Genomic DNA, 12100 nt, shown 5'->3' on the forward strand with positions numbered 1-12100 from the left:
GAGGCACTGAGGTGACCAGGAACGCAAGGGAGCACACACTGAGTGCACATTTAAGATATTTATTTCATGTATTCCAAATGCAAATGTGTGTGTGCGAGTGTGTGAGAGTGTTTTGCTGTTCGAATTGAATGACTTGACTTGGGGGCGAATGAGTGAATGAAAGAATGAATGAATCTGTAAGTTCGCTTGGCACTTTGCCGGCGTTTTGGGGCGCGGTGACTGGTTGTGTGTGTGTGTGTGTGTGTTGCCTGTGCCACCGAATGGACACCGGAAATAAACGACGTGACTTTTAACAAATACGAACCAACTATGTATGTATATGCATGCATAATATTTTAAATACATGTACACTTATTAGATCTATACGATCTATGCAACAAATTGCCTCCACAATATCTTTCGTTCGCATTGTTTTCAACAGCGAACAACAATCACAATTTTTATATGGCAGTGCGTCTGTGGCTTATCTTATCGCAAACAATTTGTATTTGGTATTTTTTTTTATCGCCCGTGCAAAAAGCAAATGCGAATAATAAACTTGCAAACACAAATCACAAAGCCAAAGAGTCTGAACATGACTGATGATGCGCGTGTGTGTGTATGCATGAGTGTGTGTGTGTGGGTGTCTGAGTGTGTGTATAATATTTTTAATATATGTGCATACCCAGAGTCTCTGCGAAGCTCTCCCAATTTGAGTATAGATACATACACACATGAATACCAACACAGATACACACAAGTTCATCTGTGTGTGTGTGTGCCAAGATAGCGCACAAGACTCGTATATATAATCGTATAAGAAGAGACGAAGCATTCGCACAACATATTGCCATTTAATTATTTCCATTTCCAAGAAATGTGTTTGTTATCTATAAATGTCTGCAACATTAGCTCCCATATCAAAATAGAGTTAACTGCTGCGACATTCTCATTGGGTACATTGGAATTTGGAAATACGAGGCAAAAACTATTTTTTTTATTTTGGGAGTCCCATTGGAAGTCACCAGTTTAATCAAATTTGATTTAAAAGCGATTCTTAGATTAATAAAAAAAATGTTGTGTGCTTTACACTTACCCAGTGAGGCCTCATGATCTGAAATATCCGATAATCTGCACACAGGCAAGTCCTTGCAGTCACTAACTGGTTCCTCTTTAATATATTTTGTTGTGGACTATAAAATAAATGCAGAAAAATATTGTTATTGTTATTGATTTTTGTTTTATTTTTGCCAGCACCTAAATATAGCCAGTTTGCTCCATCTTTCTTTTTGTCTATTAGTCTTGAAAGATTCCTTCTCTAGACAGACAGACAACTGAGATAACGAAGATTGTGTTTCCAAACTTGAAGACAACCTTTCGTTTTTTCTGTCGCCAAAGGTGTGGTCATTTTCTAAAATTGGGGCGATTCATTTTCTGATTCATTTCCATTTTCTAAATGACAAGAATCATTTCAATAGCTGCTAGATGACAGTGATCCGATCCGTCTGGCTGCAATCAAAGTACATATTAACTGACTGCACTAAAGAAATGGAAATAATCAAAAATTAAAACTACTGCTAATTTTCTTGGAAATATACAGATAAACAGACAAAACGGACTGACACTCGAGTAGAGATGCTGATCTATAATATATATACTTAATGAGGTCTCCTTCCACGCGATACAAATTGAAAATATAAACAAATAATTAAAATTCAGGTCACACTTTATTAAAGCTGAGACGCCAATGTTTTTAAAAACTTTTCAGATTTCAAATCTTAGTTTTTTGCAAAGTTGAGCTGCCATCAGATAATTACTGATGCCCTAGTAGATCTGACCCACATAATGAATGATGTCAAATGGTCGCAGCATTAGGGTAGTTAGACTTAAATATAGTATTTTGAGCTTGGCCACTTTTGGCCAGTTAGCGAATTTGAGTGAGGCCCCCTAAAAAAACGGGGGCGCAATCAAAACAGTAGACACTACAACATGGAATAGATTGCCGGCAATTGTCTGTCGAGAGGAGGAGGGAGGAGACTGTTGTCCAAATTGCCGAGTCGGTCCCATGGGCTTGATCATGGCAAACGCGTTCTAATAAATTAAATTGTACATTTGACATCCACACACATAGCCACACACACAAAGACGATGATCAGTGGAGATGGGGGGATTATTTGTGATGTGTGTCTGAGGCTGCTGTTTCTGTCGTTTATTGCCGTTTATGATAATGGAGGTCAAAATAGTCAAACGAAATGTTTCATAAATATCGTAATCAATTGACGCCAAGCAGACAATTCAATTTGAATCTCGAATTGGAATTTGATTCGACGCTCAAGAGTCTCAACAGTCTCTGAAAAAAGTTTAGCTTCTGTTATGTGGTTAGCTTTGAGACCCCCCCCCCCAACCCCCCCACAACCAAAAAAAAAATAAAATATATATATATATAAATATATATACAAAGCCGAAACTTAAGACACGACTTTTGTCCAGACTATAGATTAAATTACTTGACTGCATTTTCCACACGAATGCGCATGCGTCCAGGTTCAAAGCAGGTCCTTTGACTCTGGCTGGTTCGTCAGGCTGTTGACCGAGCAACCGGATGAAAGTGGTCAGTCCAACGGATATGTTTACCGCAAACTATGCCAACGACATACATTTACTTAAATACCTTCACAAGCTTTAAAAATCAACTAAGAATGTTCGACGTCGAGATATCCTGATCCCTGTTAAAGATTATATTTCAATAGGAATTGGAATTGATTTTTTCGATTTTTTCTATCGTTATTCGCGAAACGTGTGCAATTATCGATCAAACTTGACCTGCTCTGGATATACATGAAATTTGTTGTCTCTCGCACTTATAGACTCTGAGATCCAGTAGCCAATATCTCGACTTAACTTCTTCTTATAGAGAAATGTGATCTTAAAAATAATTCTTACGATGTGTGACAAACTTCATTTAAAAATGCATATACCCTTGCGAGTGTATGGGATATTCGAAAATCGGATCATCATGAGTTGAGATCTGATCGGGGTATTGTCTGTTATAATGAGGCGACCGGGAGAAGCCTTATAAATGCCACATATTGACTGTATTGTATCCTCACCATTGTCTGCCATTTTCGGAAGAGTTGCGTATATTCTTGATTGTTCACATTTCTGGCAAGTCTCTGGGCTTACTATTTATGTTGTAAATTAAGTGGCACACCTATCACTTTCATAGCTAATAAACAAAAGATTTTAGGCAAACAGCTCTCAACGACAATGATTTACACTACGTTTAGTTGTGCTTGGCTCTTCTTCATCAAAATAAAATATAAAGTGGACAACAAATAATTCATATAGACTTCAATTTAGTTGCTGATCATCTTTTTATTTATAGATTTGTGTCTTTTAAATTGAGCTTGCCGGACTTTCAGATTGTAGGGTGTTAAGACACAAAAGCATAATACAAAATAATTGCGTTTTGTTTGGTCAGCCAAATCTAGAATCAATCGACGTGCTATGCATATCAAAATTGCCTCAAGATCGCGTCAACCTGTCATTGCTGTAGCTGATCAAATGTGAAGCCTGCCAAACTGGCATGGAATAATATGCATACATGATCAATCAGCCAACTGATTTACAGTCAAATCTAGCTATGATCGCTCTCCAGGATTACAGGTGCATACAATTTATTTATGAACAATTTATACAAAGTACGTCAGGGCAATCGGCAACTGATCAAAAGTTTAATCTATGAGTGGTATCAACTTATTATTTATGCGGAAAATATTCCCAGAGAATCCAGACAATCGGCAGCTAATAGATTACCTTGATCAATTTTTATATTAATTAATTTACTAAGAGTTACATAAAAGAGTTACAAAAACATGAAGATTTGATTTTTATCTTCTTCAAATCAGGGAGAATCAAAGTAAGCTTTTGACACAAGATTTTCATTCAGAATTTTTGACAACTTTGGGACAGATAATTTTAATAAAATGAGTTTTAAGAGTTTACCTCAACCAGGCTGGAGAGAAATGTGACTTTTCGATTCTTTTTAAGCCGCATGTTGCTGGTGGTGTTGTTGTTGCCGCTGTTGTTTAATATAGAGTTGGTGGAATTGTAGTTGGTCTTAAATAAATGTTGTCCCGCGTTGAAGCCAAAGAGATCGTTGATATTCACCGCCCTATCAAGGAAGGAGTGTGTTGCAGTTGCCGTTGCCGTTGTTGTTGCAATTGCCGCTGCGGTTGGCAGCACGGGAGGCAGCATAAATTTGGTTGCAGACAGATCTGTCTTACAAATCGCCAGTTCCATATTGTGCACTCATCTAGAATGGTAGGAAAACAAACAAAATAATTGGATAAATAATCAATCAAATTAACGTATTGTTGCCCTTGCTCCACATGACCATTGCAACGGCGCTTCGAAAGGCTCAATTGGCCACGTTATTTAGAGTAGTATTGGGCCTATTAGTTAACAGCCAGCCCGCCTCAGTATGCTTTATAGACCTCGTTCACACCTTCAACTATGGCCGCTGTTAGCACCTTTCTGCTCAATTTGAGCCAGGGATGCGTTATTGACTCTAGAAATTATGACACTCTGGTGCGACTCAACACACGTCTGGGCATAGTATATACATTGGTAAGTAAGTACACAGTGTGTACACAGTAACAGCGATCGGTGCTTTTTAAAATTGCTCGCGACACGAGACACACAAAGATCAAAGTGTTGTCCGCCCCATTTTGAGCAGCTCAACGGCGACAAGGCCACAACAAAAGGAGCCGCTTCGGTTTGCATATAAAAGACGGTTTTGTTTATACAGCATCCATCATATAGTTTGTATTGTTTTGTTATTTTGAGCTAAAGGGGTTTGATATTTGTACAATTTTCTAAATATATATTTCTAATGGATTTATATTTGTGGCTGCAGTTCTTCAATATTTGCCAAAGCCACAAGGAATGACGCTGATGTTAAAGTGTTGCTTTCACAGAATCGGCTTGTTGTTAAAGTTGCTTTGATGTTGCATATTCCCTCATAAAACAGAAGACTCTCAGAAATTGGGTTAGTTTCTTGAAATTGATTTTGATCACCGATTTTTGGGGAACGATAAATATTCTTGTAATCAGGGTAGAAAAAGCTTTATGCAGATCACTTTTTGAAATCATAAAATATGAAAGGATGTGCCCAGGCTATATTCCAAACATTTTGAGTGACTTCCAGAATACAATTAAGATATATATATAAACATATATATATATAAACAAGAAGTGTGACAATAGCTTCCGGTAGGGTTATTATCAAGCTGCCAAAGGCCGAATTCGCTGATAAGCTGACCGAGTTCGCTAAGCATAATCTTCTATTCCAATGAGCTACCAAAAACTTACAAAAGAAATAAAACAATTGCATTTTTTATCAAACGGAAATGTTTCTTAGTACTTAAAAAGAAATGAATAAAATAGAAAAAAGCTAAAATCCACGAGCAGAAAATATAATATATATATAGACACTACAGTAGCTGTTGTTTTGATGCAACTATAAATAATACAACTCCAAGATAAATTCAAGTTAGCAATTACGCATTTTAAATTATATTTACATGAATTGTAGCTCTGATAAGCAACGAAAAGTCGCTGCACAGTTCTCTGATCTGTATACTTGGCATCAAAACGGACATACACTTGAAAAAATCTACCCTTAACAAAATCACACTAAAATTAAATATAATTTCTGAACATACGAAGAATAAAAAGAATATATAATTATATAATAATAATAGAAAATATTTCTTGTTGTTTTTTGAGATATTCAGAAAATAGAGAAATTTGCTCTGTCCTTCGAGTTGAGTGGAAAGTATTTCAAATCGCATTCTCGGTTTTAAATTAATATTTAAAAAATACACAAATGGACATGCTTTTCTAGACTTTTTTTTGTATTAAAATATCGCCTGGAATGAAGTAAAGAAAATCCCGCCAAAAAACGTGATTTTGAGTGTATATTGTAAATACGTATGCATGTATGGATAGCTTGTTGCGTAGCTATGTTATGCATTGACCAGCGGTTTCTGAATCCGAATCTGAATCTGATTGTGGCAGTGTCTGCCTAATTAGATACGTTATGCAAATAAAGTTTGGGATTCGTGACGATGACGTTGTCGCTTGGAAGTGTCGTCTGTATTGTATGGCAAACAGTTCGTTATCTGCCATCTGCATATACATACATATCTATATATATATTTATATATATATATATATATATATAGACCTATTTACATACAAATATGTAAATGTTAAGTGTTGAGATTCAGATTCGCATTAATCTAACTGCATAAATTGTTGTGAAATCAATTTTCATTTGATTTGCTGATTTGATGGCCGTTAGTTGTACAGATCTGGCCAACTGGCTAACCCCAATTACACCCACACGCATACACATACAGACACAAATACACACACAGCGAGAGAAACTGTCACAGATCAAGTGTGATTGAGTGCAGTAAAAACGAATTTAAGTTAATCAACATTTAAATGGATAATAAAATCGCAGTGTGCAGTCAACAACGGCATTAAATTTTCAGTGCAATCAAAATCAATGCAGAAACAGAAAAAACTACTACAAAAACAGCAACAATATGACATACATATATATATATATATTTATATAAATATATATATATGTATATGATACATATGGCATATGCATATGCATCTAATTGATTTGACAGCGCAATAGTGCATTTAGTGCGATTTTCTATATGCATACATTTTTAGCATATATACATATATACATATATATATAAACATACTTATATATTTTTATATACGATCTAAGTTTATTCGGCATACGTACGTGTGTACTTAGCTCACTTCATAAACGAAAATAATTTATTGACGCATAAAAGTGGCAAAAATAATAAGCAAACGAAAATTTCGATTGATTTTACGTGTCCGCTGAACATTTCTACGATATAATTCGACTTACAAGTGAATTGTGGGATTTAATAGTGTAAAAATAAAATGTATAATTTTATTCCATGTGGTTGCTTTAAGAATCATCATGCTGTCAAGTTGGTCAAGTGCCAGTTAACAATGATAGCCATTATCAGCAAGTAAGACAAGTAGCAGACACTTCAATCTGTTAGCCAAAGAGCTTATTATCAGTCAATTAACCGGAATTGGCGACACTTGACCATTTCGAATAAGGAACACGTTATATATATTTATATATATTTCTTTTTTTTGTTTTTGCTTGGCATTTAGAGTGGGGATTATGATATGAAACACAATCTCCAATGATCGAATCTGACATAGCTTAAGGAAATTCGTTTCTATGCTAGAACCAGAATAGCCACAAAATTCAAATCTGTTGCTCTAATTCAACAATTAAATGCTGTTGACAAACTTTCATCTGGTAGTGATCTTCATAAGCACTTTATTAAGCCTACGCTTATCTACCCAAAGATTGTCTACAAAATACCCTTTATGTGGTAGTTGTTTGATTGCTGAGATTTCACATAACCTATTGGGAACATGTGCCTGACGTACGGAGTAGAAAACCAAACAAACTATGTAATTGTTGTGCCCACAATCCACAATCCGGTATCTTAGCAAAACGAACTTATCTGACAGCTCAGCCAAGGAGCTCAGATAAGAAGGAGAAGCCCAAAAGGCAGCAAGAAGCAGGCAATAAGCGATTGCCACTTTCTACGAAGCCAGAATTCAAAATCGGAGCATATGTTTTCCGTAGAAAAGTGCGAGTAATATGCATGGACCATATTTCGGTTTGGTAGCCCTGCACAACCAGACACAGATACAACACACACACGCACACAGCGACAACATAAAAAGAGAGCTGGTAAAAAAAAAAGAAGAAAAAATGATGAGCCCAACTGTGTGCGGGACAACGGACAGCAGATGCTCAAGAAACATATTGTAAACGAATATGATATTTCGATATGGTGCACACTCCTTGCACAGACTCCGAATCAGAGCCACAGCCACAGCCACAGCCAGACCCAAGCCGAGACCCATACGATGACGACGGCGACAGCGACAGCGTAGCATGCAACAATAGGGGTGCAATTTTCAACGTACACGTAACGGTAGAATATATTTTAGTTGCTGTTACTGTGGCTGAGGCGGTTCTTTTTTTGGAAAAGGGATCTTCAGTGATCTTCTGCTCGTCTGCGACTGCGCACATGTGTTGACTGTCTGTCCCGGCGTCCGCCCCTACTCCTACTCGCTATCTGAATCGGTGTGTGTGAGTGTGTCTGTGATTGTGGTATCGATCTTGAACTCGGCATGCCTGCGGCAGGTTGATATCCCGAAAAAGAAAGGACCAACGAGTAACAACATTAAACGTAGCATGGGGCAACGAACCAGCTACAAAATGCAGTGAACTGTAAGTGAGGAACATTTATTTTTGAAATCGGTCAAATCGGTCGCAAGTGTGTGCGGAGTGAACAAAGAAATTATCTATACAAAAATTTGTGAATTTATTTAGAGGTATGTAGTATTAAATCACATTTTATCCAAGTCATCTATGCTTTTTTTTGGTCAATTATATATTTTATTTAAAATGGGATTGGTTGGCTGGGAAATAATTAATTTTTCTGAACTAGCAAAAATTGTTATGAATAACTTTCTCTCTGTGAGAAAAGATATTAATTTTCATTAGGAATTTCAATTAAATGTAAATCGAGTGATGTGATTTCTTAATTATCACTTCTTATCCTTAACATATGAATATCTCCAAAATACTATTGTCAATTTACTTAGTTAAGTTTTCTCTTTCCGCTTAAGGAGCATCCATCCAGCTCCATCGAGACTCTCAGCATTTGTTTGCTCCATTTTATCAATGATCGTAAATGTTCTTACGCGTTCATTGATCCACATTCTGGACGCATTTAGAAACCAACAAACCAACAGTAGCGCTTTAAAAACCGATTGCATGGCACCCAAAAAAAAAAACAAAAACAAAACTAAAAAACACAAAACCAGAAGCATTAACACATTCCCATTAACGTAATGGGAATCAATGGCCATAAAAGTGAGAATAGGGAACCGAAAAAAAGAAGAAATGCAATCAGAGGTAACACCGGAAACTGTAACAGTAGTAATTTCACTGATGTTCAAGGGTTGAGAGGCAGCAGCATAAAATGGCCAATGGCCCCCCACCGCCACTTCCCTTCCCAACAAATGCAACAATCTGAAAGATCGCCAACAGTCCTGGCCACAAAGCTGAATTGCTGTGATAGTTAGTTAAGGCCGCGGTAGCAACTTGATTCAAACCAGTTTTTCCTAGATTCATTCAAGAAAACAGGCAACACACAGACACGCATAGGTGTGGGCACATATCAAAAGGGTTTCTAGCTGGTAGCTAGAGTTGAATAAAAAAAAAAATACTTCAACTACTGTTTTCAACACTTCACTCACCGGTGGGGCAATAAAATGGAGGCGCGTGCAACGCCCCTCAAATGTAAGACGAGGTAGCCGCTTGTATATTTTGTTTCGTGTCTTTCCTTTTGCGTTATGTATTCGGCTCAAGAGTCTTTATTCTGGTTTTTATTAGGGTATCCAAATTAATTACAACTTCAAATTAGGCGCACAATCTTGATCGGGGAACATAGCCCAGAAAGCAGGAGCTGCCGACAGCTTTTTGATATTCCACCTCTGTCTCTCTCTCTCTCTCGCGCGCTCTCTCTCTCTCTCCCTCTTTCTTGTTTCACACACTTGGCACAAAGTCTGGAACAGTTTTGTGTATGTATCTGTTTGTAGTTGTGGTATCTGTGTAACCCTCTGTGTTTATATCGCGTGGATGGATCAGCAGGCAGGTTGATTATGGCCGGCAAACGAGAGAGATTACGTACGTGCCTGAAACAAAGCACACGAAAGGAAACCGCTCAGAACTGGGATCGGGCAACGGATCGCGTCTTGGCTTTAGTTCGGCTTATAAGACGCAACGCTGACGGCGACGGCGACAGAGATCGAACGACGACGGATCAGTGCGCGACCCACACAAACTGAAACACAGATGCGACTACACACACATACAGATACAACTACACACACACAGATACGCGCACGCACAGACGATCTTTTAAGCGATTTTGTGGTTTTGTAGACAGATTTTTTTATTTTTTGAATCGTTGGCTGCCCTGCTTTGTGGCTCTTAACACACACAGACAGCAAAAAGGTTTAGCGTTTTAGCCTTTCTTGAAGCAGCTCTATTGCTATTTTCGGCTCATTCAATATTTGCACCGCCACTTGAAGTTTGTTTAGACAGCAACAATAATTTGTTATTAATTTTTTTTTTTTCCTTTTTTTTTATTCAATTTTGTATTGCACTCATTTCGATGACACAACAACAACAATTACAACAATTGAGAACACAAAATTTGCCTATCGATTTGCGTTTCTTTATTTCTTTGGCAACAACCGACAGACGATAGGCGACAGACAGACGACGACGCACTCGCGATCAGAGCGAAGCAGAGCAGCGAATATAATTCTTGCTAATTAAATTGTGTTCGCTTGTGCGTTATTTTTTTTCGATTGCTGTTTGTTGTTTGTTTTGTATTGCGTATAGAGTTAAGCAGCATTTAAATATTCAAAGCAGATAACCGTTAGCCAATGCGAGAGAAAAGCAGCACACACAACATATCGCGTCCAAACGCAAAGAGAGTCGACAACAAACTGAAGCAGGCAGCGCAGCAGCAGCAGCGGCAGCAGCAAACCGCCGACGCCGACGCGCTGTTCATGTGTGAGGGAATTGAGCGAGCGGAGCAAGTGCCTGCTGAATCAGAAGCACAAAAAGCAGAACACAAGAAGAAGGAGCGCTAAAGCGAAGAACGGAAAGTGATGAACGCAGAGAGGAGAGCGACGAACGTGGTGGAGCTCGAGAGTGCGGCAACTGATAACGCCAAAAAAGCGAGAGTATCTTTTTGCGCTACTCATGTGGGCAAGTCTGTATTTGAATAGTGTGTGTTGTGTGTGTGTGTATGGGTGTGTGCGCTAAATCACATAAAAAGACGCAATATAGAATAAATTATTACATATTTATATGAACGTACTCGTATTTGTATATGTACAAATATAAATGTCAAATGCACGCATTGAAGATCAACAAAGAGAACAAAAATAACGATTTTCCGCAAGCTAAAAGAGCACACACACACAGATAAGCATATACCGATATGCAGTGTGAGCGAAAAGAAAATCAGAATAACCCAAACAACAAAAACAAAGTGTTTGTACGGAACGAACAACAACAACGATAAAATAAAAACTCTGCGTGGTCAGAACGATACAAGTGTGTGTGTGTATATTAGGTAGCTGAGTTTGAGTAAGCGTGTTTGTGTGTGTGCAGCAATAATTTTTAGCAAGCGACGCACAGTGACACAGAACCACAAATTAACTATTCAATTGTGCCCACTGTGCATATGGAACGCTCCCATAAAGGCTGCAAACAGGTTTACAAACATACAAAAACACACACACGCACATACGGCCAGAGAGACACACACACACATGCATGCACATATGTATTTATATTCTGGCAACGCTTTTCGCATAAGTTACACATATATTTATACAGCTTTTATGTGCGTGTACTTAACTACATTTGTATTAGTGCATCACTGTGCATAAGGCGAATAAGATTTAACGGCTCCTGCTCCCTGTTGCATTTTGCTTGTTCCAGTGGCAGCCTTGCATAACGAACACGTGTAACAAATATGGTTGACTGGCAGCGATAGCAAAGCGATTGTCAACTTGGCGCAGGGGCGGACATTTAATTGCCCTCAAGCGACAAGTGCACGGCGCAGCAGCAGGACGAACTCAACGAAAGAGAGTTGCCACACTCACTGCGAGAGACAGCAAAAGAGAGACAAAGAGAGAGCGCTTGCGCGCAGCTCTCTGCTGTTTGTGTGTGTTTGCTGCGCATGCATATATAAAAATGTATGTGTGTTTGTATGCGTTGCTTGACGACTGCATTTTTACTACGCGTGTAGGTGAGCCGGATTTTTATGAATGAATTTGGTTGTGTGCGTGTGTAATTTGATTTGACGATGAAAATATGCACAATGTAAGCAGACACATAATGGAAAATGAACGGTGAACAAAACAGGCTGAAATG

At 38.1% G+C, this 12100-nt stretch overlaps 1 protein-coding gene across 1 annotated transcript in view; it reads right to left on the minus strand.

The window, feature by feature from the left end:
- LOC6567240 (ETS-like protein pointed) overlaps positions 1 to 10626 on the minus strand; it is a 56913-nt gene extending 46287 nt beyond the window's left edge. Inside the window, exons 1-3 of the mRNA XM_032739979.2 lie at positions 9400 to 10626; positions 3985 to 4294; positions 1076 to 1172 (exon numbers count right to left, since the gene is read on the minus strand). Coding sequence (XP_032595870.1) covers positions 1076 to 1172; positions 3985 to 4281 — 394 coding nt within the window. The 5' untranslated portion in view covers positions 4282 to 4294; positions 9400 to 10626. The remainder of the gene's footprint in view (positions 1 to 1075; positions 1173 to 3984; positions 4295 to 9399) is intronic.
- Positions 10627 to 12100: the final 1474 nt, after the last annotated feature.

The sequence above is a fragment of the Drosophila grimshawi genome, unplaced genomic scaffold, assembly GCF_018153295.1.
Source record: "Drosophila grimshawi isolate 15287-2541.00 unplaced genomic scaffold, ASM1815329v1 contig_311, whole genome shotgun sequence".
Taxonomy (NCBI): domain Eukaryota; kingdom Metazoa; phylum Arthropoda; class Insecta; order Diptera; family Drosophilidae; genus Drosophila; species Drosophila grimshawi.